This window comes from Jatropha curcas, chromosome 4, assembly GCF_041381405.1.
Source record: "Jatropha curcas cultivar XTBG-Jc1 chromosome 4, XTBG_Jcur_1.0, whole genome shotgun sequence".
Lineage (NCBI taxonomy): Eukaryota > Viridiplantae > Streptophyta > Magnoliopsida > Malpighiales > Euphorbiaceae > Jatropha > Jatropha curcas.
Genome location: NC_143154.1, coordinates 31,484,780 through 31,511,114, shown reverse-complemented (window position 1 = coordinate 31,511,114; position 26,335 = coordinate 31,484,780). Strand labels below are relative to the sequence as shown.

The window sequence follows — 26,335 nt, the reverse complement described above, 5'->3', positions numbered from 1 at the left end:
CAAAACTCAATAATTAGAAACTTGGACTGCGCCCAATAGACTCAAATACATAGACAGCACAGCTCCAATGGCAATAATGCCTTTCATTGCTTGCCTCTTGAATCTTGACGAGGATGAGCTATACAATAATATCACAGGCCATCGGAATTTGGACCAACCTTTCCAGTTCTCCACGAAACGTTTGAACTTCCAATTCTTTGTCCACAGAAAACAGCAGTTGAAAAGCGCCAAGCAATTTCTTTTAGTATAAAACGCTGCTGCTTTGAACCAAACACACCGTTTCCCATTATCTTCCTCTCTCTACTGGTACGATCTTTCATCTGCCTCGCAGGGCCTTATTTGCAGAAAAGTAAAAAAATTTGTTCTTTCTCTTTTGGACACAGTGGCTGTATTGTGTATAGTGACCAAAAAAAAGCTATCTGATACGGAGTCGGGTTCTTTATTACTTTTCTTCTTTAATTAATAAAAATGAATGGATAGATAAGCCAAACGCCTCTGCTTTAATCTTATAAAGGCCTTTGCTTTTTCACATTGCCTGCCATTTCTTTCTCTTCCATGCCAAATTGTGACAAGCTTTTGTTGAAAGTGGAAAATAGTGACTTGCTTTAGTTAATTTTGGCGAGTTTCTGTTTGGTTTTTGGACAGAAGTGGCTCGCAGTTCTCCGGGAGGAGCTGATATGGATCTCTGTAACGTGGTTAACGAAAATGCGAATACGCTGTCTATACCAGAGCTGATCGCGTCTTTGAAATCAGCGTTTCAAAATAAATACTTATCAGAAGTGGAAGCAGTTTTGACTTCTAGAGAAGAAAAACTGACTCGCGAAATTGAAACCAGGATAAAAGAGATCGATTTGCTTAAGGAAAAGCATGAATTGCTTGAAGTAAAATGTGGAAATGAAATATCTGAAAAAGTAAGGGCAGAGAGGGAACTTGAGGAATGCAAGAGAGTTTGCTTCGAGCTAAAGGAGTCAAATTCTCGGCTAACTGAAGAGCGAAATGAGTTCAACGATAGATTAACTGGTATTGCTCACGATAAGAAAATTATTATTGAGCTCAAGAGAAAGAACTGTGAGTTGGAGTGTGCGAAATTGAGGGCTGAGGCTGAAATTGAAGTTTATAAGAAGAGATTCGAGGAATTAGAGATCCGTGTTGTTAGGTTACAGAAAGATTTGATGCTGTTGAATGGTGTCGAGCCATTGGGTTCAACTAGTGCTCGGCTTTCTAGGAAAGTTTTGCGATATAAAGATTCAGGTGAAAGTCATAAAAGTTGTGAAAGAGATAATAATGTGAAAATTGAAGTGGATGCTAAAGAAAACGTGCATTTGGAAAGAGACAATAGTCCTATTTTACGTGGTGGAGGTTTGGGTATTGCAGGTATTTCAAAATTCTTGTATTTTTATCTTTCTTTTTCGCTAGCTGATATAATATTCGAAAAAGTAATATTTGCTTGTATTTTGGAGTTACAGGGGAGAAAGAGATCATTGGAAGCGAGGAAGTTGAGAGTGGACCAAATGTTGGAAAGAAAAATGAAATGCTTGTGAAGAAAGTGCATGAGATTGGCTCTGATGTGAATGTCAATTTGAGGAAAAATGCTGGCCCTGGTCGTCGACCAACAGAGAATGTAGATAAACTCATGGGTACTACAGGTATTACATAATTTTCGGATTTGTATTTGCTATTTGTATTGAGGAAAATTCTAAGCGCACACACTTTTTTTATGAATTAATGATAGTGAAGACTTCAGATTCCTACATATTCAGGAGCAATTCTAGAAGGCTGCTGATAATATTAGGCACTTTCTAGCTGTATTAAAAAATTTCTGTTTCCCATAATTCTTTTAGTAAATCTTTCTAGATAACTTGTGTTGATGACATTGTACCTTCATACTAGGCAGTGGAAGACCTTTACCAGAAAAAGTTATTATTATCTTAGATAGTGATGATGATTTTGCTCCACGTGATGTTTCAAGTCTAAGAGAGATGGCTACCCCAGTATCAAATGTGCATTCACGGCAAGCAATTATTGAAAATGGGACTGAAAAAATGTTATCAGTGGACAACGTGCAACCTGGGAAAGCAGTTATTGAAAATGGGATTGAAAAAGTGCTGAAAAGAAAAAGGGCTTCATTTCAGGGTATACCTATAAAGGATGAGGAAGATACTTCCAGTTCCCCTGACTCAGAAGAGGAACTGGATTTTTCTAGCATTATGGGGATGTTGCAAAAAAGGCATGTAAATAGATCCCATACAAAGTGGGAGTCTGAAGTACAAATGATTAATGAATTTTGCAAAAATGGAGAACTTTGCATGGAGGCTGTTTGTGCTCTGTATAGGCAACAGAAGCAATCCTCTGCAAGAAAATCATTTTCTGGATCTTCAACTTCTCAAACTATCAGTTTTAACAAATTAGCTGAAAAAAGGTATGTGTGAAAATCGCTTTCTAACTTTTTTTTCTTGATTCGAAGTTTCAGTAATGAGTAATCATAATTGCTGTTGTCAAAATTGTTTGTTAAAGAATAATGTGATCTCATTTTTTGCTATAAAGCCATTTATCTTAACAAAAACTTGTAAATCAATTCCAAGATGAAGCATGCTTTTCTAAATGAAAGCAGATGATATATATATGTATAGAAATGAACTGGTCTTGAATAGATTTGCCTATGGAAATCTTCTTTCCGTTTATGATTAGCGGATTAGAGTCTCATAAATTATTTTTTGTTCTTGGAAAATAAGATGAAATTTTTTGTAGTCTGGAAATTGTATAGGAGATGTGTCTGTTGAGGATTTGAAGTTTATATTCAATTCAAGGGATGATCCTTGTTGCAGAATCTCTCGGCTCTGAATGCTATGAATTAGAGGCTGAATGAAGAGAAAGGGCTGGGAAATTGTCCAGTTTTTAGCATTAAATGATAAAGCAAATTGGGAAATCTGACCAGACTATATTATTATCATCAAAGATCTTTGTTTACTTTCAAATACTCTCCCAAGCATGTGATTTATACTTCTAGATGGTGTTTGTGACAAAAATGTTCGCAAGATAAGCATTAGAAACTTTTCAGCACGCCAAAATGAGGGGAGGAGAAAAGCTAGCTAGGAAGGAGGAACTTACTAAGACAGAGTTTTCTTATGCTCATGTCTTTCTAGTTTCTTCCTTTGCCGGGAAGGTCTCAAGCAAAACATGAAGATCTCCGCTTATCATTTTGTTTCAAATAGGTGTGCTTTCAAAATTTTTGGCTTATGCATCTTTAAATGCTTGTAGAAACATCATTACGCTTGTTTTTGCCATGGATGATGCTTACCTCGTACGTTTTATCCCCCCCGAAAGAAAAAGGAATCAATGTTGATATTTTATAGTTGTAGCCTTGATAACTGAAGGACAACTTTCTTATTTGTATTGAATTCTAGGAAATGAACTACACTTTTCCTTGGTTGTATTCTTAAACTGCCGTTACTGATTTACTTTTATTTCTGAACAACAGAACACCAAGATTATTATGTATTTGCCATCAGGAAAACGATGCCCGTGTTTCTTGAGTTATTTTAAACTTCCGCTTCATGTTTTGTTTTTAGCTCGTCTAACGAAGATGTCATATGCATTTCTCCAGGTGTATTACTTTGGCAGAGTTTCTCATTGATGGTAATCCACGAGGGAAGTTGAAGAAATCAAAAGCAGAGTTGATGGCACATGATCCAAAGGGCCTTGATGACTGCTTAAGAATTGCAATGGAGCACTCTCGGCGGTTGTTCGAGATATACCAGAAGCAAGAAGATCCTCTATTCTTGAACTGAAAGACTAATTTTTTTGCTGTTGTTGGAAGTTAGTTTTGGTTCTAATTGCATATCCGAGCACCTAACAGGATTTGATCTTTTGGGTTCTTGACATCCCACCCTGAACCTTTAGTAGTAGTGTAGATGACCACATTACAAATACATTTTTGAGCTTCTTCCCCACGTGGGAGAATTGAAAAGCAGAATTAAGGGATACAATTATAATGTTACATACATTTAAATGTTGATTTTGTGAATGAATTAAATAAAGGTTGTGTAGTAAATTCCGGTTGTAGTAATCAAAACTATAATTGTTTAATGCATAACCCGAAGGATTGTACAATATTGGCTTAATTAGCAAGTGATTAACTATTTATTTTATTTATTAATCTTCAATTATAAACTTAATAAAGTACCTCAGAAATTGCTTGTAATAAAATAAAATAAAATAAAAAAAGGGTAAAATAACTCAAATTTTTGGAAAAAAAAAAAAAATAGAGACTTGAACTAAGCCCAATAGACTCAAATTCATAAACAAACAGCTTTGATAATGGGTCCGAACTATATAACACTAACACAGGTCAGCCATTGGACCAGACCTTCCGGTTCTCCACAAAACGTTCCCACTTTCAAGTCTTTGGCCATATAGAACAGCTTGGAGGCGCCAAAAAATTTCTTTCGTTCTACCAATTAATTACGCCGTTACATATTCTGTCTACCTGGCTTTTGGCACAACGGGGTTCCTTTATCTTTTATGGTATGTAGTCGGGTGCTTTCTGAATGACCAGATTATTCGTTCCCACGCTAAACGCCTCTGCTTCTAACCTTGTAAAAAGTCTCTGTTTTGTTGAAAGTGGAAAAAAGTGATCTGGTTCAGTTAAGTTTAGCGACATTTTGTTGCGTTTTGGGATAGAAATGGCTCGTATGTCTCAGGGAGGAGCTGATATGGATTTCGGTGATGTTAGTAACGAGAATATGAACTCGCTCTCTGTACCAGAGCTGATCGCGTCGTTGAAATCGGCTTTCCAGAGTAAGTACTTCTCAGAAGTGGAAGCAACTCTGGTTTCTAGAGAAGAGAAATTGAAACGCGAAATCGAAGCCAAGGTACAAGAGATCGATTTGCTTAAGAAAAAGAATGAACTGCTGGAAGAAAAATGTGCAATTGAAACATTTGCCAAACTAAAGGCCGAGAAGGAACTTGAGGAGTGCAGGAGAGATTGCTTTAAGCTGAAGGAGTTGAATTCTCGTATGACTGAGGAGCAAAATGAGTTTAACGATATATTAAATGGTATTGTGGAGGATAAAAACATTATTATTGAGCTCAAGAGAAAAAACTGTGAGTTGGAATGTGCGAAATTGAGAGCTGAGACCGAAATCGAAGTTTATAAGAAGAAATTCGAGGAGTTAGAGACTCATGTTTTTCGGTTAGAGAAATCTTGGATGCCGTTGAATGGTGTCGAACCATTGGGTTCAACTAGTGATAGGGTTTCTGGGGACATTTTGAGAGACAAGGGTTTTAGTGAAGATCAGAAAAGTTATGAGAAAGATAAGAATGTGGATGCTAATGATAATATGCATTTGGACTTGGAGGCAGATGGCAGTCCTTGTTCTCGGGTACTCAAGGATGGAAGTGGAGATATGGATATTGCAGGTATTTCAGAATCCTTGTATATTCATTTTCCTTTTTTTAGCTGATATAATATAAGTTATTTGAATTCAGAAGATAATGTTTTGCTTCTTGTTTGGTGTGACAGGGGAGAAAAAGATGAGTGACAGTGAGGAAGTTGAGAGTGGACCAAATGTTGGGAAGAAATGTGAAATGCTTGTGAAACAATTGCATGAGATTGGCCGTGGTGTGAATGTCGATTTGGGGAAAAATGCTGGCCCTAGTTGTTGCCCAGTGAAGGATGTAGATATAATTATGGATACTGCAGGTATTACATAATTCTTGGACTTGTATCTCTTTCTATATTAGTTAATCAGTATATTTTGTTGGATATATAAATAATGTTCCCTTTCTGTATCTAGCGGCAGAAGAGAAGAGGGTGAGCCAAAATGGGGAAGTTGAAAATAGAATAGATGTTGAAGTTAAAAGTGAAAAGATTGTGATAAATGATTCAGAACCAAATGAAGGTCCTGGAAGTAGCAATAGGACAGATACTTATAGAGGTATTTCAGAGTTTTTATGTTTTTTTTCTTAATGGTTGCAGAGTATTTTGAGTTTCGTATATTGATTTAATGCAAAAGGTTATTAACTGGGAAAAAGGAAGGGGACTTATTGTAATATCTTTGTAAAGATGATAAAAATGAAGAATATACTTGATGATACATTGATACTCATTAAGATTTTGAAATAAAAGGAAACTGAGTAATTAAAGTCCTTCTTGCTTGAAAGGAGTTCCCTTCTCTAGAAGCCTCAAACTCTTATTATACGTCAATCAGCCAATATAACCATTCATGGTATAAATAAACTATTGTTGGTAATAATTAATTTAGTTACTTTTTCCTCTTCCTTCTCAGATTTAAAGTTCCTATTATAAATGTCGCAAGGACATAATTTCTCCTTATGCTATGAACATGTTTTTTTCCATATTTTGATCTACAATGCGATGCTTACAGGTTTATGCTATGAGGATTTTTTTAGTTAGAGAAAGGAAGATTATGATTGTCACGTAGTAATTTGATAAAGATTAGGTGATAGATAACATGCACATGTTTCTAATCCTAGATTGTTTTTTGGGCAAATGAGAAGCTAATTTCCAATATAGATTGATTCCTAATGGGACATAGGACAATCAGAACTACATTTTTAAGAGCCTTTAATCTGCATTAGGTGAATTGATATATAGATAAAATAATAAAAATGCATCTGTTTGATGATGGACTTGAATTCATTTCATTTGGTCTGTTGCTGATAAGATCTATCTAGTTTTAGACAAAATATATGCATATGACTTAACTAGTTGTATTGAGAAAAATTTATAAGTACACTAATTTTTATGAAATAATGATAGTGAAGGCTCCGATTCCCACATATTCAGGAGCAATTCAGAAGGCTGTTGACTGTACAATATTAGGCAATTTGAAAACACTATTGAAAAATTTAAGTTTAGCTTAATTCCATTAGTATAACTTTCTAGATAAACGGACGTTGATTATGTTGTACCTTCATACCAGGCAGTGGGACACATTTAATAGTTGAGATAGATAGTGATGATAATTCTGCTCCACCTGAAACTTCAACTGTAAGAGAGATGGCTACCCCAGTATCAGCGGACAATGTGCATTCAAGGCAAGCAGTTATTAAAAATTGTACTAAAGAAGTGCTGAAAAGAAAAAGGGATTTATGTCAGAAGCGTGACCTTTTTCTAAACGAGGGAGACAGTTCCAGTTCCAGTTCTAGTTCCTCTTACTCGGAAGATGAACTGGATTTGTCAGTTGATTATCTTAGCATGATTAGGAGTTTTCAATAAGGGCATGTAAATAGAGCCCACAAGAAGTGGGAGACTGAATCACAAATGATTGATGAATTTTGCAAAAATGGGGAGCTTTGCATGGAGGCTGTTTGTGCTCTGTACAGGCAACAAATGCAAACCTCTGCGAGAAAATCATTTTTTGGATCTTCAACTTTTCAGAATCACATTTTTAACAAATTAGCTGAAACAAGGTATGAGCAAAAATTACTCGCAATTAGTTTTTTTTTTTTCTTGATTTGGAATTTCATTAATACTAAATGTCAATTCTTGTTGTCAAAATATTTTGCTAATGACTTAATGTGATCTCATTGTTTGCTATAGAACCATTTATCTTGACAATAAATTGTAAATCAATTCCAGGATCAAGTATGCTTTTCTAAATGAAATCAGATGATAAACCAAAAAGAAAAAAAAGAAGAAAGGAACTGGGTTTGAATGGATTTGCCTGTGGAATTTTCTTTCCATCTATGGACTATGGACTAAAGTTTTGCAAATTATTAATTTACTCTGAAACAAAGATGGAATTTTCCATAGTTTGCAAGTTGTATTGGAGATGTTTCTGTTGAGGACTTGATATTTATGTTCACTTCAAGTGATGATCCATGTTGCAGAAACTCCTGGCTCTGAAAGCTATGAACTATAGACTTAATGAAGAGAACAGGCTGGAAAATTATCCAGTGTTTAAATGGTATAGCAAGTTGGAAAATTTAACCAAACAATATGTTCTTATCATTCAAAGATCTTTGTTTAACTTCAAAGGTTGCGTCTGTGACAAAATGTATGCAAGATAAGCATATAAGCTTTTCAGCAGCCAAAAATAAGGGGAAAAGGGGGAGCTCTGAAGGAACTCTTTATACTCGCGTCTTTCTATCTTTGCTTGAGAACTTGTCAAACAAAACAGGAAGATTTCTGTTTATCATCTTCTTCATGTAGGTGTGCTTTCGAAAAGTTGGCTTATGCATTGATAAAAGCTTGTAGAAGCATCATTATGCTAATTTTTCCTATGAATAATGATTACCTCCTGCATTTATTGCTCCTAAAAGAAAAAGGAATTAATGTTGATATCTTCTAGTTTTTAGCCATGATATATGAGTGACAGATTTGTTAGTTGTGTTGAACTATATATAGCAAGTGAACTGCACTTTTCATCAGTTCTATTCTTAAACTGTCGTTACCGATTTGTTTTTAGTTCTGTGATAGAATTGACAGAAATCCAATATGTATTTACCATCAGGAACTGAATTCCATTAACTTCTTTTAGGCCTTTGCTTTATGTTTTGTTTTTAGCTTGTCTAACAAATATGCAGTGTACATTTATCCAGGTGTATTACTCTGGCAGAGTTTCTCATTGATGGTGATCCACAAGGGAAACTGAAGAAATCAAAAGAAGAGTTGATGTCACATGACCCAGAGGGGCTTGATGACTGCTTAAGAATTGCCACAGAGCAGTCTCATCAGTTGTTTGAGATATACCAGAAGCAAGAAGATCCTCTATTCTTGAACTGAAAGTAATTTTATTGTTGTTAGAAGTTAGTTTTTGATCCAAGAACCCAATAGGATTTTGATCTTTTGGGTTTATTGACATTCTACCCTTGACCTACAGGTTTAGTAGTGTAAATAATCACTCAGTTGTCGAAATACATACTTTCAGCTTCTCTGCTCCACCTGAGAGAATTAGAAAGCAGAATTAAGGGATGCAATTATAGGTTATATACTTAAATTTTGATTTTGTGAATGAATTTAGAGTTATGCAGCAAAATGTTATTTTCCTGTAACTGTGAGGTAAAAAAAAAATTTGTTATTTTAGTTAAATTCTATTCTAGAAGTAGTAAAAAAAAAAAAGAAAAAAGAACAAGGCTCAATTTGATTGCTGAACTTGGAAGCAATGTATAATTTCTCCAAAAAAATCAATTTTTTGTACAATTTATCTCTTGAATTTATACTAAAAGAACAAAAAGCTTGTTCTTTAAAGAAAAAATATTTTTGATATTTTAATTAATAAAAATCAAATATTTCATTACTTTTTAATTATATTTGTTTTAAATCAAAATATTTTGTCCCAATAAATATTGAGTTTTTTTAAATGAATATTATGTTTTCTTTATACAAATTTTGAAGGTAAATTATATAAAATTAACTGTTTGATAAATTATATATTTATATATTCCTTTCAAATTTACGAACAAATTGAGCCTTTCTTAAAATAATAATAATGATAATGATATAGGCGGGCGGTTTGTCATAGAGCCTATATATAATAATGTGAACCGGAAGGAATGGCAACAGTCAACAGAAGGTCACTGGTAAAACGAGACGCGATGCTGGTCAAGTGACTGTGATCACCTAATCACCTGCTTCCTGCCACTCCTTGCGCGCTTCCTTCTGTCCTATGTCGGGTTCTACGTGTGTTGTCTATTCCCCTTATTTTTATTATTTCAATATACTTTAGTATTTTTTTTATTAGAATTATTTCAAAATTTTTACTTATTTTTTTTATGATACATCTCTTTCCATACTCGGAACCAAATATATTTGCAGGGGAAATGTAATTCATTTCTGCAAATTTAATGGAAAATACAAAGTAAATTTTATTATAAATAATAAATAAAAGTGTAAATAATATTAATTTAATTATCACATATGATATGGTTGATCCTATTATATAATTCGAGATCTTTTTGTTTTTACCAATTTAACCTTTAATAAATGATGAAAAGTTTTAGTGGGCTTTAATACTATATTTTTACTTCTGTAGCAGTGTAGATTATATCAGATGAAAAAAATATATATAAAAGAATAAACTATGCCTATGCTGAAGTAACGTCTGATATGAAATGGCATTACTGTAAATTAAATGATGGATGAGTGCTTTTTCTTTTAGAAACATTATCCACCGAACCGAAAAATAACTGGCTGCCCGTTATCCTCATTTTCATCTTCTTTTTAATGTGTTATAGTATTAGAGTAACGGATCCACGCGGCGAGAACAGGCCATGTACAGAATAATAATAAATCACCGTATGAGTAATTATAATTTTTTTTTTTTCGTTTCCCTAAGTTTTCTTCAGTATTGCTATTTAAATTACTATTTTTATAATTAATCTGAAAACCTTTGCAGCTCAGTCTTGAGAGTTGAGAGACTTTCAGAAAAAAGAGAGTAATAAAGATTTTTTTCCATTTCAGGCAAGTCCTATTCTCTTTTCCCTCTCTAATTTTCCTATTTCAGGGCCTTCTAGGGTTTTCAGTCTCCTCGAAACACCTTTTTGCATTTCACATTTTATACTGCATACAATTCTCCTCTTCAGCTTCGGGGCAGTAGATTGGTGGTTGGTTATTTTGTTTCGGTGCCAAATTTTGGTTTCGGTACGTATTCAGCTAGCTTGGATCGCTGCTTTCTATCTTATCTCTTAATTTCCTGCTCTCTTATTTGGTTTCTACTTGATTGCTAAGAGAATCGATGAGGCGTTTCAGTTTGGGCCTTTATGCGGGGATGATTCTTACCTGTCGGGCATATACCGTTGCCGTTTTTTCTTGTTTTATTGCTATTGTTTTTAGATAATGGTCGACAGGTTTTCATTTGTTGAGTTATGAATTTTTCAATTATGTACTGGTATTCGAATTAATAGTTTATAATAGTTGTTGGATTGTTTTAGCTTGAGATTTTGCTTACTGCCTTCTCTTTTTCCCCTCAAGGAATGAAGTTAATTGTTGGTACGAAAAAGAAATGTCAAGTTTATTTCAACTTTGTGCAGTTGTTCTTAATGATGTGCCTTTGGAACTCTGAACTTTTGTTGTGTAGTGAATTGGTTTTCTCTTTCAATCTCCATTTTGCCTTTTTCTATTGTTACTTCTGTTATCTTGTTGGCTTATTAAAATTATTGGTAATTCACACATATAGTTCTTGAAAGTTTTTGCTGTATATACTCTTGAAGATGGACATACGCTAAGGAGTCATCTCTTTTGATGTTATGGATGAAGCATTGGGTGATGAAGTGCCTCCAGTTGATGTGGCTGAGGGGCCACACCTCCACAGCAAAGAGAGTGAATATTCCCTTAAGCCACCTGGAAGCTCCAACATGCTACAATCTCACGAGGCGGTTATACCTGGTGAGGGTGACTATCCTGGGAGCTCATTGCACATACTTGCAGATATTTTGGATGCCAAGAATGTTACTTGGAATACAAATCCTGTGGATGCATCTGAACAGCCATGTGCTAGCCCTCGGTACATGGATAATGTTGAGAACATAGTTGAAGAGTTAACAGTGAAAAATTATGATAGTTCAAACTTAGCTATAGTTGGAACATCAAGCAATAGGGAAAGAATGCAAACTAGGCAGGGCCAGTGGCAGCATCTTTATCAACTTGGAGGTGCATCAGGAATTGGGAGCTCACACGGCAATACTTCAAATAAGGAGGGAATGCCAAGTGTCTGGGAGGATGTGAAGTATGCATCTTCCCCTGCATTTTTGGGCCAGAAAACATCAAGTGGGGACTGCAATGAAATCATCGAACAATCAGCAAATGCTGAACAGAAAGGAGTGTCAAACAACATGATCTCTCAAGGGGGCATTCGGACAAAGATTTTATCAAAATCAGGATTCTCTGAGTTTTTTGTAAAAAACACATTGAAAGGTAAGGGCATCATTTTCAGAGGTCCACCCCATGAAGGTACAAGATTCACGCCAAAAGATGAGAATAATGGAAACGCTACTAGTGGCACTTTGACGACTTCTAACTCTTTGGTGAATTTAGGTGCAAAAGCTGTAATGCCTTCTTCATTTGTTACTGCTGGGCCCAGGCCTGCTAGTTCAGATAATGATGGAATTAGTTTGCGACATTGGCTGAATGCACAGCAGCATAAAGTGAATAAAGTTGAGTGCTTGCATATATTTAGACAGATTCTTGATCTAGTGGATCGTTCTCACTCTCAAGGAGTTGTATTGCGTGAACTACGTCCTTCATGCTTCAGGTTGTTACAGTCAAATCAAGTAAAATATATTGGTTCTGGTGTTCAAAGAGACCTGATAGAGAGTGCTATTGATCGAGATATGCCTTGTTCAGGGAATCATATTACTAGAAGAATGCCAGCAGAGCAGGGAATGCAGCCAATTGCAAAGAAGCAAAAACTAAGTGAGCAGACAAACTATATTAGGCAGTGGCCTCAGTTTACTGCTAAATATGGTTTCAAATTTGAAACTGCTACTGATGGTGGCATCAATGTAGCCAGTACACAAGATGAACTTACTGAACATGCTCCAAATGTAGAATATGGAATTCGGGGCAAGAGTAGCCATCTGCCCTCAAATACAGCTCAACAGCAGTTGACATTCATTAGTGACAGGCCAGAAGAGAAGTGGTATGCTAGTCCTGAGGAGCTGAGTGAGGGAATCTGCACCACTTCATCAAATATTTATAGTCTAGGTGTCCTACTGTTTGAGGTACATAGATAAGAGTTCTATCTCTACTTATCACACGAACTTTCTATCATGTCTAATAGTGCACTGTTTTTGCTAAGTTATGATGGGAAATGTTAACATTAGATGTTAATTGTGTTGCCTCTTGCATGCATACCTAAAATCCCATTACTCTTTGAAGTTTCACGGTGCAGAATATTCTCACGTATCAGTATATCAGTGTCTTTGAAAAACATACTAGTTTAAGAAATATTATGACTGTTTGGAGTTTGTGCTTATTTTGAATATGTTGAGGCACGAGGTGAGATATTATCTGCTTTATTTATGGACAACTCCATCCTTTACTTTGGATAGGCAGTACGTTGTATGTCTTGTATTCTGTGGCTCTAACAAATAAGTACTAAAGGCATATTCTGAAGTTTCCCAGCTGTCTTCAGTGCAAGGTTTCTCAATTTTCTGGTAATATCTTGATAATTTGCATGATCTCATGCTTTGATACCCTACAGTTGAATTTGAAATCACCTTAGCAAATCCTTTATTTAGACTTTCTAATGCTAGCTGCTATACTTTCTCCCTATTCAACTGCTTTTTGTTGATATTTTATATCCAGAATTATTTGAACTAGTGGTATTCATCTGAGTTTAATACTGGTGTGTCCTCTACCTCTTAGCTACATCTAATGTCAATAGTTGTTTGTCATAGTCAACTTTTTTGATTTTTTGGATTAAAGGAATAGAATATAAGCATTCTGTCCCTTTAGATTAACCATTGTTAATTCTTTCAGTTGCTTGGTTGTTTTGACTCTGTACGAGGACATGCTACAGCAATGACAGACCTGCGTCACAGGATTCTTCCTCCCCGTTTTTTATCAGAAAATCCAAAGGAAGCTGGATTCTGCCTTTGGTTACTTCATCCTGAACCTTCATCAAGGCCAACAACTAGGTAAGACTTGCCCATATTTAAATTTATAAAATATTGAATGTCATTGGATTTTATGGTGCAACTTTCATTTGGCCTTCATAGTTTGCTAGTTGCTCTGTGGTACATAAACTTTCAAAGTTTCAACAATAGCCTTTGACTATGGATCACAAGCACTTGTTTACTTAAACTATTCATCCATTTTCTCCTGAATCCTAAATACACAAATTACAAGCACTTCATATTTTTATTTCTATCCATTCACAAACTGAAACTTAAAGTATTCATCCATTTTCTTCTGAATCCTAAATACACAAATTACAAGAACTTCATATTTTATTTCTATCCATTCACAAACTGAAATGAGGCTTAACTATGATTAAATTTTCCATTGTTTTATTTCATTTAGATAGAAATCTGGTAACTTCTGCAGCATTTGATGCGAGCTGTTTAAATATTAAATTTCAGGGCATACTCTTGTGTAATGTTCTAGTTTCATTTATGTGACAGGGAAATCCTACAATCCGAAGTGGTTAATGGATCGCAAGAGGTTTCTACAGAAGAATTGTCATCTTCAATTGACCGAGATGATGCAGAATCGGAACTGTTATTACATTTCCTTATTTTATTGAAAGAGCATAAGCATAAGCATGCCTCAAAATTAACCAATGACATTAGGTGCATAGAAGCAGATATCGAAGAGGTCCAGAGGAGGAGCTGTTCACAGAGTACCTTGGGGACTCAGTTATCACTTATTTCTGGTACAAAAGAAATGAGGTTGACAAGCAATATCAGTCAACTTGAAAGTGCTTACTTTTCCATGAGAGCTAAGATCCAGCTCCCAGAGACTGATGGTACCATGAACCAAGAGAGGGATTTATTGAGAAATCGAGAGAATTCTCATATAGCTCTGCAGGGTGAAGGAAAACAGAATCCTACTGATTGTCTTGGAGACTTTTTTGATGGTTTGTGTAAGTATGCTCGTTATAGTAAGTTTGAAGTGCGTGGACTGCTGAGAACTGCGGATTTTAACAATTCTGCAAATGTAATTTGCTCTTTGAGTTTTGATCGTGATTTGGACTACTTTGCAAGTGCTGGAGTATCAAAGAAAATAAAGATATTTGAGTTTAATGCACTCTTAAATGATTCTGTTGATATTCATTATCCAGTTGTTGAAATGTCAAACAAATCGAAGCTTAGTTGCATTTGCTGGAATAGCTATATCAAGAATTATCTGGCCTCAACTGACTATGATGGTGTTGTGAAGGTATGTTTAGGTTGCATCTTAGAATCCTTACTGTGAACTTTATGTTGGCAACCTTGTCATATTTATTGCATGGATATCGAGTTTTCTGCATCTGGTTACAGACATGTCATAAATTCTATCTTTTCGTGCTGCAAATATATATATATATATATATATATGTTTCTCCATGTGATGTACTGTATGTATATACTGCAATTGTATTAGAGTAGGTTGGCTATTCAAGTTGATGTTCATGCTTGAATTTCTTCTGTTATTATTCTTCATATGCGGACTCTATCTAGACGTAATTCTTCTAGATTCTCATAATTTTTTTATATTTTCTTCATTGAAATTGAGTCCTATACAGCCTCACTGTCACTGCTAATTCTTAAACTGGATCTCAAAAATGGACTTAAATTAACACCAGTAATATCCTCTGATGTGTATTTTCATATCTGGTATTCAAGGTTTGTTGGCTTCTTGAAGCATATACTGCTGATTCTTGTTCTCATATAGTTGTTATCTGCTTATTAATCACTTAGCATCTTAAGATTCTGAACACGCATGGATTACAGGCTGCTTGTTCTTGCTTTCCCTTGTATATTTCAGATGTTCTTTGGAGAGGACATGTTCTTCATATTTATCAACTTTCCTTCTTTGCTAATGACATGATTTACTTGGATGGATTCCAGTTATGGGATGCAAGTACTGGTCAAGGGGTTTTCCAATATAATGAGCATGAAAGGAGGGCTTGGTCTGTTGACTTTTCTCAAGTGTATCCAACAAAATTGGCCAGCGGAAGTGATGATTGTTCTGTGAAGCTGTGGAACATTAATGAGGCATGTTCTCCCCTTCACTTCCTTTTAAATGGAATAGTTCGGAATTCATAAGAATAGACTTGGAATTTTTTCTTCATCTTTATCTGGACTCCTGAACATGGGACTGTAAACAAGCTGAGGTGAGCCCGCTGAGCTCGAGTTCAGCACATTAAAGATATACTCAATCTTGGCTCAACTCGTTAGCTTGATAGTGAAGCTTGTACAAGCTTTATTTCAAAAGCTTGGCTCATTTATGAAAAAAGCTCAATAAGCAGGCTTGAGCACGGCTCATTAAGTTTATCGAACAACCTCAAATGAGCTTTTTTCAAGCCTAACTTCAAGCAGCTCATGAGCTTTGGCTAATTTACAGTCTTACCTGCACATGCATGATTTGGCTACTGCAAATTTTGTGTGGCTAGTGTGTTAAATGATCTGTTCTTGTATTTATGTATTTATGGCTCCTCTTGTTTTAGATATTACTTGAAGGTTTTACTATTCTTCTGTTGTTTGTTTGAATGCTTATGTTTTGCTTGCTTTTCTGCAGAAGAATAGTTTAGGCACGATCAAGAACATTGCAAATATCTGCTGTGTGCAGTTCTCTTCTCACTCTACTCATTTATTGGCCTTTGGATCAGCGGATTACCGAACATATTGCTATGATCTTCGGAACGTAAGAATGCCCTTGTGTGTATTGGCTGGCCATCAGAAAGCTGTGAGCTATGTGAAATTCTTGGACCCTGAAACTCTGGTTACTGCATCTACTGACAACTCCTTAAAACTTTGGGATCTCAGTAAAGCCAGTTCTAATGGTCTATCTACCAATGCTTGCAGTTTAACACTCAGCGGACACACTAATGAGAAGGTTGGTGTTTATGGTGCTAGATTTAACTCTCATGTTTGCTATTGATTTTTAGGGCAATAACCACACTGCTGCTAATTGTTATTGTTATTCCTTTTGTTGTTGTTTAATTTTCCTGTTCTTTTTTTCTTGGCATCTTCTTTTCATTTTCCGTTTTCACTTTCATGAGTTGATTTTGACTTTTTATTTGTTTCTTCTTCAGAACTTTGTGGGTTTGTCTGTTGCTGATGGTTATATAGCATGTGGTTCAGAAACAAACGAGGTATGACTTCAGCTCTTAGTGCCTCAATTAGGTTCCTTTTGGAAAAACTCATGAACAAGGATTCAGTTCAAATTGAAGAAATTGAATTGAATTCTTTATAAGAATTCGAGAGGGCTATCTCTTGGTATTTTAGAAAATACATCTCTTGTTTGTTGAAGTGATGATATTCTCTCTTTTCAGGTTTATGCTTATTATAGATCCCTACCTATGCCTATCACTTCCCACAAGTTTGGTTCAATTGATCCTATTTCTGGGAAAGAGACAGATGATGACAATGGGCAGTTTGTTTCTAGTGTCTGCTGGAGAGGGAAATCAGACATGGTTGTTGCTGCCAATTCAACTGGGTGTATAAAAGTTTTGCAGATGGTTTGAATTCTGAAGTAAAAGATAACCCTCTGAGATCAATTACGAATCAAATTCCTGTTGGTCCCTTTCCAGCTTGGAATCAGAGACTTTTTCCCAGGGGCCTTTTTATAATTGAGAACTGCAAATTTGCATGTGACATGAAGATGGGCTCCGATCAGCTGAACTACAATATTTCAGATGGTGTAAAATTCTGATTCCAGATGAGAAATGCAGGCAGCCAAGCACTTGGCAAGAACTCTGGAGTATTATATTGTCATAAAGAGAGTGGACTCAGGTTGCTGGTTGTGAATATAATACAAAGATGATTTAGTTCGGGGCTGGACAAAAGCAAATCTTTGATAGAACTCTTACAAGAGCGGTGCTAATCTTCTTTATTTGCTCCTCGTACCAACTCTAGAATTGGTGTGCAGTCCTTTCAGGTTTTCAGCAAAGGATTGGCAAGTCTAAACTAGCAATTAGTTCATAAGATAGCTTTGAAGTATGGTCAATGCTTTGACCAATCAAACAAATTCCATATTGCATTATGTTCAAAAAAAAAAAAAAATTATTGAGGTGTACCTAAGGATTGAATGTTGTAAGTACAAGGGCCTGTTATTGTAAATTTTTTGAGGAAAAAAAAAAAAAAGAAATGTATATGATAGTTTTGTATTGGAAAATCATTCTCATTGTCATCTTATTATTATATTCTACTTCCTCGTAATTGTCTCATAAAAACTACAATCAGGAGGAAAAAGCTCAAATAGCAGATTTCCTCAGACGGATAAAAAGAACAAGGAGGTCTACTGTTTAAAATGCTCGAAAGAATGAATAACAAATCAACACCGTCTATTACATGAAAAGTATAACAGACGACTGAACAAAAGCCATAAACAAAATTCAGCTATAAGAAATGGAAAAAGCTGTGGTCCTGCCGAAACTTCTGAGGAGAAACAAAATTTATTCTACCTTGCAACGATTCAATGGAGAACATTCAATACAGTAAAGTGACTAAGAAAAACTACGATTTCTCTCGACCCAAAGCTTGCTTCTTTGGACTCAGAGGGCTTGCCATAACCCTCCAATTATGGCTTGGTGAATTCTGTGGCGATGCTTTTACCGCTGTTGGTGCCTTTGCCTTACCTGCTATATTACAAGTTAACGTTTCACAGTTTAGTCCAAAATTAGAAAGCATCTTTAATAATTTAAACTACAAAACTTGAATTAACAAGAAAATGAATTCCGAAGAAAAAGGTTGAGGGATAAAGAAACTACCTGAAGTTTTTCTGAGCTTAACATTATTAGTTTTCTTTCTCAACATAATTTTCTTCTCTAGAGGCTCCGAACGTACTGACCTCAAATCACATGGCGTTTTGCTTTCCGTATCGTCAGTGCAGGTTGATTTTACATCAAAATAAACTGTCTTCACATCAGGGCCAACTGATCTTGTATCGACTGGATCCTCTACTACAGAGATATTCTCATCACCTTCACTTGCTGTTTCTGTATGCTTAAATCTAATTCCTAAAGAAGTTTTTTCCTTCTCAGAAACTGTGTAAACAAACATTTGAAACGGAATTTGTGTCACCCCACATTTCATCTCTCCTGTTGCATGTTTCTTTAAAAACCCTGCCTCCAATTCATAATAATCCAGAGGTGGTGACTGCATAACAGGCTGCCCGTTGCTCGGATTCATTGCCAGGAACTTCTTGACGTATCTCAAAACCCTGCATATAGATGAGAAACTCGGGCGACAACTAGGTTCATTGTGCCAGCATTTTTTTGTTAAGTTGACAAGATATTTTGGTGAAAGTGATGGGAATAATGGCCTTTCTCCTGCTCTTATGTTTTTGGTCATCTGTTCTCCTTGAAGATGCCCATCCTCGAAAGCAAGTTTACCTGTCAAAAGCTCAAAACATAGCATTCCAAAGCTGTAAACGTCTGCTTTTTCTGAATACTTGCGAATACAAGAACTTCCTATTTTTTCTTTCTCTGCTAGAACCTCCGGCGCATACCAAATACAAGGGTCTAACGCATTTTGATTCAGTGGTGTGTGTTGAGAAGAATGATTTTCAACAGAATTTAGACCGAAACCCGAGATTTTGACATGAAAATAACCTTCTGTTGATTTTCTTGGTTTGAGAAAGATATTAGTAGGATTCAAATCACCAACATAGATTTTTCTTGCATGAAGAAATTCCATACCTCTTGCTACTTGAAGCATAATGTCAACAACAATAGGAAGATGGAACAAAACTTGCCTCCTTGAACTACTGTTCTCCTTCATATATGCATAAAGATCTTTGCTCATTAACTCCATTACAAGGAAACATTCTTTCTTTTCCTCATCATAGAATCCACAAAGGTACTGCAATATATTTGGATGAGAAAGTGATAATAAAGTAGAAATCTCAGTACTCAATGGCTCAAAATCCTCAAAGAAATGTCGCAAGACAAAACTTTCTCCTAGCCATTGTATTTCCTTATACTTACTTCCTCCTCCTATTCGCCGCCTCACTTGATAATCTTCTGCTCCTAACAAAATTGAACTTGATGGAAGTTTCCCATTAATTAGTTGCTGCCCATTCAACTTTTTCTGCAGTATATCTCCAAGTCGTTGCTTGTTTTTTGTAAGCAATCCTGACTTAAGCTTTTCCTTAATTGCTTCAACAAGTAACCATCTGTCTTCTTTCATAGCATTTTCTAATTGGCTACAAATCTCTCTTGACACCAGATACTGCTTTCCAAATCTCAATTGGAAAAGTTCTGAATCATTCCAACTTCGGTCATACTTTTTCGAAAGTATTACCCTTTTCTTTTGCATTTCCCCCTGATCAAGTCCTGAGATTTCTCCTGCAGTCTCAATTGCCTCTATAACAACAGGAAAGTAAGTAAGCAAGTTATGAATGTGAAACTCAATCGAGTCATTATTTTGATGGAGGCTAACAACTTTGGCCCACCAATCTTTGCTATCCAAACAACGCCTAACGTAGAGTTCTCCTTCCTTAAACACCCTATGGAGCTCTTTAAGACTCCCTTCAAGAGGTTTCCATTTGGTGTTCTTTTCTTCTAGCTTCAAATTCTGCTTCATCTCCTCTGCAATTGTTTTGAATGCTAAAGTGTAGATATTTAGCAGCAAACAGCACTGTCTTCGATTGATCTGAATATCATCTTGCAATACCATCAGAGCCTTCAAACTTCCCAAAACCTCCCCTATTTGCCGGAATTGCTCCATTGAAGGCTCCAAATGGGGAATTTCACAATATAGGACCTGAAAGGGAAAAAGGAACTATTTTTATATCAAAAGAGAGAGAATAAAAACAGCCAAAATATATCAGGCGAAATATTCTTCTTCTTGCCAGGTTTTTCAATCAAGAAATGAAACCAAGATTGACTTTGATAATCAATACCTAGAAGAAATTTTTTTTTTTTTTACTAGGTCCGAATTTCTTTCAGGGAACTGTTAACTCCAGTCGGATTCTCCTTGACCCAAAAAGAATTCAAAGAAGACCCTCTTCAATCTGATCAAAAATCAAAAATTTACCTTCATAGAAACCCAACCAAAAATACAAAACAAAAACTGGACAATTAAGGAATCATAAGTCTTTCCCAACAAAAACCTGAACAATCCAAGAAACTATCATAAACCTACAACGTATATGACAAAACCAGAGAAGAACGGAAATTTCAAAGCTATGATTTTTATCTTTTTGGCCAGATTCCCTAACAAGATAACAAAATATATCTGAAACTCCATACTGATTTTATTTTCTTTTTCCTATCTCCTTTTGTCAACTTCTGATTCGTTTTGTTTTCAGCAAAGGAAGAAAAGAAAAGAAAAAAAAAAAAAAAAACTGAAACAATTGGAGAGATGGCTGCCCGTTGAACGGGTCCAGACATTTCCTCTCTCATATAAATAGCTTCCCGCGAGTTTCATTTACCGTTACTTTCCCTTCACGCTCTTCAACTGTTAGCGCCGGCTGAAGTCTGCACGATGTCGTTTTATAGATCGTTGGTTGGTGTGGAACGTTGAGATTTCGTTTGACTAATTTTCCGGACAAATGCGATTTCTCCACGTGTCGCACGTCTTTTAAATTTTTGACGCGATCGGGTGACGTGACGGCAAGACACCCCCACGATGTTAATTAATGCTAAAATGGGGGCACTTAATATAATTCGTAATTAGAAGTGGGCTGTTTACGTGCAACATGTATTACGTTGTTGAACTCGAAGAAATTATCCCAACCGTTGATTCAGGATTCAATTTCCTCAAATCAGTTAAATATGTCGTGAAATGGGCCTAAGCCCATGTAAAAGAAGCCCCTACTGAATTATCCAACTCAAGGATGATGATTCGGACTACATGCCGTTTTGTCATTGTGTGGCATTGGCATGACATGGTCATTTCATTTACCTGAATGAGGAAACAGAAAGACAATTAAAAGAGAATAATATATATCAGACGACGGAGCTAAACGGAGAAGAAAAGGAAAACGATGCAGTGGTATTTGGTTGCCGCGCTTCTCACCATCCTCACTAGCTCTCAGGTCAGTCAAATTCACCTCTATTTATGACTAAGATCGCTGTCATTTTCTTCTTTTCTTCGCTATCAAGCTTTAGATCTTGAATGTACAGAAAATTTTTGCTACGGATTGCTTGATTTGGGAGCCAATCGCCATTTGTCAATTTCTAATTGTTTGATATTGATTATGATAACGTAAGCTTTCGTTTTCAAGTAATGAAATTACCTTAAAGTTACTCCATACCTTATTTTGATTGAAAGTTGTATCCCTCTGAAAACGAGGCACAAAGTGTATCGGCAAGTACTGTGACGAGTTAGTTGTCTCCATGTTAATTAATCACAAGATTAACTGTTTACTTTGTAGTATTTTGATGAAAAACTTTTCGAGTTCAATTTGTGCATTTTTTCGGGATTTTTGCTTTATTTAGTAATTTATTAGTTCAAGGTGTAATTTTTGTTTGTTATTTGTATCAATTGATAGGGAATTTTGACAACTCTATCTCAAAGTAATGGAAGGTATTTGTACGACTATGCAACTGTGCCATTTCTTGCTGAAATTTTCAAGGTATTTTCACTTGGTTTATCCTTCTCAAGTAACATTGGACATAGCAGTTGTTGGTTGCCTCTTATTTTGTTTCATGCTTTGTTTAATGTTTATTTCAACCAAAGCTAGTGGTTTCTGGGTTGCTGCTTTGGAGAGAGCACCGGACATCCACGTCTGTGAGGATGACGACAGAATGGAAGAGTGTGCGCTTATATCCAATTCCATCAATCATATATCTAATTCATAACAATGTTCAGTTTGCTACACTGACTTATGTGGACACATCTACATATCAGATAATGGGAAATTTGAAGATTTTTACCACCGGCATATTATTCAGGTGCCTGCTTTGTACTTCTCCCAGTCACTTGATATGATCATCTTGTTATTCACAGTTTAGATTTTACGGCTTACTTTCAACTGGATTGAACTTAACATCATTGCAACTGCTTGTTTGATTATGTTTAGGTTATTCCTGAGGAGGAAACTGTCTAATCTGCAATGGATGGCAATTGTTTTATTAGCTGTTGGAACAACTACGAGCCAGGTAATGAGAAAACTGTCAGTCCCTTTGCTAAAAGTAGCTGTTTTCTGTTCATGTTCTTTTGGTTCAATTCTTGGTGTTTTATTATTTATTGAAAGTTTTTTTGTAGATTAATGCTTCCCACTTTTGACTTCATGCATGCTGTGCCTCATATGCCTTGCATTAAGCTTGTGGGAATAATATCTCAGTCACTTTGGAATCAACGATAACCAATGTCCATAGATATTTCTCTCTATGTAGTTTTGTTACATGGATTGTACATTAGAATCTTGATATTTTAATGTGAATATGTGCTGCATTTTTTACAATTTTCTATTACATATTCATCTGGCTTCTATATTATAATCATAGGATTTTGAAGAAGGAACTACAATTTCACTTCTGTATGCATTTGTGACTCTGTTTTTCACCAACATATGATACCTGCAAGGTTCTTTAATCCCATACGGTTCCAAAAAGGGTCTTGTTGTTGCAGGTTAAAGGCTGTGGAGAGGCTTCATGTGATTCCCTATTTTCAGCTCCAATCCAAGGTTATATGCTGGGTATCCTGTCTGCTTGTCTATCTGCATTGGCAGGTGTATACACAGAGTTTCTGATGAAGAAGAACAATGACAGCTTGTACTGGCAAAATGTACAATTGTATGCGTAGGTATCTTTTCTCTGCTCAATGGCGTGCTTGTAGCATTTTCAATTTAATTATGCATTATGCACAGTCATTGTATTGACAACCAAGACATGTTGAGGTCTCTCTTCCACTCTCATGCTTCATAATCATTATACGTCCTCCTCCATTTTTATATTCTGTTTAGAATTGCGATTGAGAACATAGGGAATTCCTAGTCTTAATTGTAGTTTCTCAAAGTATTTGTTACATGCTTATGGCAAGATAAACTTGTCCTAAAATTTGTGATTCTGTTATCTTTTTTGGTTGCATCAATATGTTCTTATGTGGTATTTTAGGTGTTTTAATTCCTTTTCAGATTTGGCGTTATATTTAATATGGCAAAGCTTATCCTAGATGATTTTAGAGGTGGATTTGAGAAGGGGCCATGGTGGCAACACCTTCTCAATGGTTATAGTACTACTACATGGATGGTGGTTTTGAATCTTGGATCCACTGGCTTGCTGGTATCATGGTTGATGAAGTATGCTGACAATATTGTGAAGGTAAATTTATTTCTATTTTGAATCAGTGAAGGACTGAATTTTCATGCAAGATGCTTTGAGAAATGGACATACCAGAGAAATTTCCATGTCTCTTTATTTAGGGGTTTGGATGGAATATGCTGGTTCTATGTATCGTTAACAATCTTAGGAAAAAGAACCCGTTGAAGAATAGGAAGTAGAAAGTACTTCATTCCCACTTCATTTTAGTTTCCCTTGTGCATTAGAGAAGGCAATCTGGTTTGTCCCAGGTGTTTATAGCCTGGGGCCCTTGGCTACCCTGGTCATAATTTGTAGGTCTGCCTTGATGGCTGCAAGTTGGACTTTGACCTTCTGGTTCTTCCCCATATCACTTTGACTACTAGCTGAGGTGCTTTTCCTATCTGCAGCCGTTGGATTTTGGCAATTAAATTTCATTGCTGCACTGTATTAGCAGACCATTATTTTGCCTTCTTTATGCATGTCTATGCATCTCTAAGAGCAGCAAAGTTTCCCAATGTAATCATAAGAAGTCCCGGAAATTCTCAGAATACCTAGCACAAGTAACTGCCATTTTAGATACCCTGATTGACTGTTATATATGTCAACAAAAAGGATCTACGAGAAAAATTGTTCTCTTATAGAAAAGAGGAAAGAAAAAAAAAAATAGTCCCATTTGTCTTCTTATTTATGGGTCAAGCTTCGTGACTTGTTTTTTTCTATTTGCTTCTTGAATTTTATTTTTATGGTTGGTTGATGTTCACTAACTGTCAAATGCAATTTCTCTGACTGGGGAACATAGTTATGAAAATACATGGAATTTATGTGTTTCTTGAGTGAATTACTTTATGTGTCTGTTGTAATGTTGCGGGGGCATATAAAAGTCTACATTTCACATGGCTTCCTTCAGGTATATTCCACATCAATGGCAATGTTGCTGACGATGGTTTTATCTGTATACCTTTTTAGCTTCAAGCCTACATTGCAGGTAACTCTCCATTGACCCACTAGTTGTGCAAGTCTTAGGATCCTCTCCTCATAGCATGTAGTGGTTTACATTTTATATGATCCATATTAGTTGTTAACTTCCTTGTTCTGTTGCAGCTTTTCTTGGGTATCATCATCTGTATGATGTCACTGCAGATGTATTTTGCCCCTCCAACCATGCTTGTGGATTTGCCTACAGTGGTCAAAGCTCCACCTGAAAGCCTAAAAGAAGTTTCTATTGATCGGCGAACAGATTCCTAATGTTTAACATATCTAGATGCTCATGGTTTTGCCAGGTGCTCCCTGAAAGTTGCACTGCAAGTTGTTTGAAGTGATAAAGACGCAACAAACTAGATGTTATAAAAGAGGTTCTTTACTCGTTCGCCCAGATATCTCCTTGGATAGATTTTGGGACCAATTTTAGAAACATCAGATTCTTTTATGTTACAAGCAAATGCTGTTCCAGGGTGAGACGTTGGTGTTAGTTATAGAAGCAAAAACTTGGTGATTCTTTTCTATTATGTAGTTTAAGAGACGAGATTGTTCTTCAAAAACTTTCTTTTTGAAATTTTCTGGAATGTACTTTGTGACACAAAAAGAAAGCTTGTGCAGAAACATTAATTATGAATTGAATTGATTTATCTTTTTTTTTTTTTTTTTTTCTTTTTGTCCTGAGTTATGATGGAATGGAATATTATAATTCGCCAAACAGAACTTTAATAGACCTTAATGATTTAAAGAAAACAAAATTTCTCTAGAGAGTGGTAGAATATAGTTATTCAAAATATGGCAAATTTGGCCAGCCATTTATTGAGACAGTGACCTAAAATTGAGCAAAGAAGGCAACAACATTTTCTCAGACGTTATTTCGCAACTTGAACCAATATGGTACTGACTAGTACCAATTTTACTGTAGATATGCTGCATCCTATACGCATCGAATCTTACTAAAAACTGCAATTTTTCTGGTTGGTGTATGGTGAGTAGGTCAATAATGCAATAAGAACATTCAAAAAAGAAATTTTTCATCCACACAATTCTTGGGCATTTAATTTAGATTGTGATAGATAGCCTTCAACGCATTTAATGCTATAATACTGCTTATCATTTCTAAAAGACCAAAACTTTAGTGAAGGAAGCAAAAACGATTATAATCTTCTTGATCTAGATGATTCATTTTCAGGCATTAATAGCACCTCTACTCCAAGTTCGTCTATAAAAAGGGTTAATTAGCTCTAAAATGATCATAGTTTGAGACTTGAAAGGTGAAAAGATGAGTGGAACTATTTTCTCAAATACCGCAGCAGCGGGCTTCAAGCCAAATGGGCACCAAAATCAAGAAACCAAGAAAACGGAGAATTGCTTCTTCCGAATGCCACTTCACTATCCAAGATTCAAGAAGAGTGATTACCAGAACATGCCGGAATGGAAGTTAGACTGTCTGCTAAAAGAGTATGGTCTACCTGTTATGGGAGATGTTGACGAGAAGA

General features: G+C 35.8%; 3 protein-coding genes and 1 non-coding gene across 7 annotated transcripts; 3 read left to right on the top strand and 1 right to left on the bottom strand.

The window, feature by feature from the left end:
* Window positions 1-17: 17 nt before the first annotated feature.
* LOC105645704 (hypothetical protein) lies at window positions 18-9,055 on the top strand. The gene is made up of 9 exons (XR_016320331.1): window positions 18-1,374; window positions 1,467-1,646; window positions 1,891-2,419; window positions 3,605-3,785; window positions 4,635-5,418; window positions 5,522-5,701; window positions 5,796-5,936; window positions 6,945-7,434; window positions 8,551-9,055. It is a non-coding gene; the product is annotated as a hypothetical protein (transcript).
* Window positions 9,056-10,299: 1,244 nt separating this feature from the next.
* Window positions 10,300-17,785, top strand: SPA2 (SPA1-related 2). Its single transcript, XM_037639141.2, has 8 exons — window positions 10,300-10,606; window positions 11,176-12,684; window positions 13,445-13,602; window positions 14,089-14,845; window positions 15,517-15,663; window positions 16,187-16,504; window positions 16,704-16,763; window positions 16,944-17,785. The coding sequence occupies exons 2-8, from the start codon at window positions 11,212-11,214 to the stop codon at window positions 17,133-17,135; spliced, it is 3,105 nt and encodes a 1,034-aa protein (XP_037495069.1). The 5' UTR covers window positions 10,300-10,606; window positions 11,176-11,211; the 3' UTR covers window positions 17,136-17,785.
* Window positions 17,786-17,933: 148 nt separating this feature from the next.
* On the bottom strand, window positions 17,934-21,055 carry LOC105645708 (uncharacterized). 3 transcript variants are annotated; one of them, XM_020684063.3, is made up of 4 exons: window positions 20,516-21,055; window positions 19,311-20,376; window positions 18,381-19,004; window positions 17,934-18,251 (listed from the first exon to the last, which is right to left on the bottom strand). In XM_020684063.3, the coding sequence occupies exons 2-4, from the start codon at window positions 20,338-20,340 to the stop codon at window positions 18,127-18,129; spliced, it is 1,779 nt and encodes a 592-aa protein (XP_020539722.1). In that variant the 5' UTR covers window positions 20,341-20,376; window positions 20,516-21,055; the 3' UTR covers window positions 17,934-18,126. The 3 variants fall into 3 exon arrangements, with proteins under 3 accessions (XP_020539722.1, XP_012086765.1, XP_012086764.1); XM_012231375.4 differs by having other exon boundaries at window positions 17,934-18,248; window positions 18,381-20,376; window positions 20,516-21,054; XM_012231374.4 differs by having other exon boundaries at window positions 18,381-20,376; window positions 20,516-21,052.
* Window positions 21,056-21,494: 439 nt separating this feature from the next.
* LOC105645709 (Nucleotide-sugar transporter family protein) lies at window positions 21,495-25,497 on the top strand. 2 transcript variants are annotated; one of them, XM_012231376.4, is made up of 8 exons: window positions 21,495-21,652; window positions 22,109-22,192; window positions 22,297-22,511; window positions 22,640-22,718; window positions 23,191-23,360; window positions 23,696-23,882; window positions 24,769-24,846; window positions 24,963-25,497. In XM_012231376.4, exons 1-8 carry the CDS (start codon window positions 21,602-21,604, stop codon window positions 25,104-25,106), a joined length of 1,008 nt encoding a protein of 335 aa, XP_012086766.1. In that variant the 5' UTR covers window positions 21,495-21,601; the 3' UTR covers window positions 25,107-25,497. The 2 variants fall into 2 exon arrangements, with proteins under 2 accessions (XP_012086766.1, XP_012086770.1); XM_012231380.3 differs by having other exon boundaries at window positions 21,636-21,652; window positions 22,301-22,511.
* Window positions 25,498-26,335: the final 838 nt, after the last annotated feature.

What these genes read in the sequence shown, in the direction of transcription:
- LOC105645708 (XM_012231374.4), bottom strand. Translation starts at nt 20,340, where the DNA reads ATGGAGCAATTCCGGCAAATAGGGGAGGTTTTGGGAAGTTTGAAGGCT. An exon ending in TAAGCTCAGAAAAACTTCAG is followed by an intron (nt 18,252 to 18,380) that starts GTAGTTTCTTTA and finishes CTTGTAATATAG; the next exon opens with CAGGTAAGGCAAAGGCACCA.
- SPA2 (XM_037639141.2), top strand. Translation starts at nt 11,212, where the DNA reads ATGGATGAAGCATTGGGTGATGAAGTGCCTCCAGTTGATGTGGCTGAG. An exon ending in ACTATGATGGTGTTGTGAAG is followed by an intron (nt 14,846 to 15,516) that starts GTATGTTTAGGT and finishes GATGGATTCCAG; the next exon opens with TTATGGGATGCAAGTACTGG. An exon ending in GTGGTTCAGAAACAAACGAG is followed by an intron (nt 16,764 to 16,943) that starts GTATGACTTCAG and finishes CTCTCTTTTCAG; the next exon opens with GTTTATGCTTATTATAGATC.
- LOC105645709 (XM_012231376.4), top strand. Translation starts at nt 21,602, where the DNA reads ATGCAGTGGTATTTGGTTGCCGCGCTTCTCACCATCCTCACTAGCTCT. An exon ending in TTCTTGCTGAAATTTTCAAG is followed by an intron (nt 22,193 to 22,296) that starts GTATTTTCACTT and finishes TTTCAACCAAAG; the next exon opens with CTAGTGGTTTCTGGGTTGCT. An exon ending in GCTTCAAGCCTACATTGCAG is followed by an intron (nt 24,847 to 24,962) that starts GTAACTCTCCAT and finishes GTTCTGTTGCAG; the next exon opens with CTTTTCTTGGGTATCATCAT.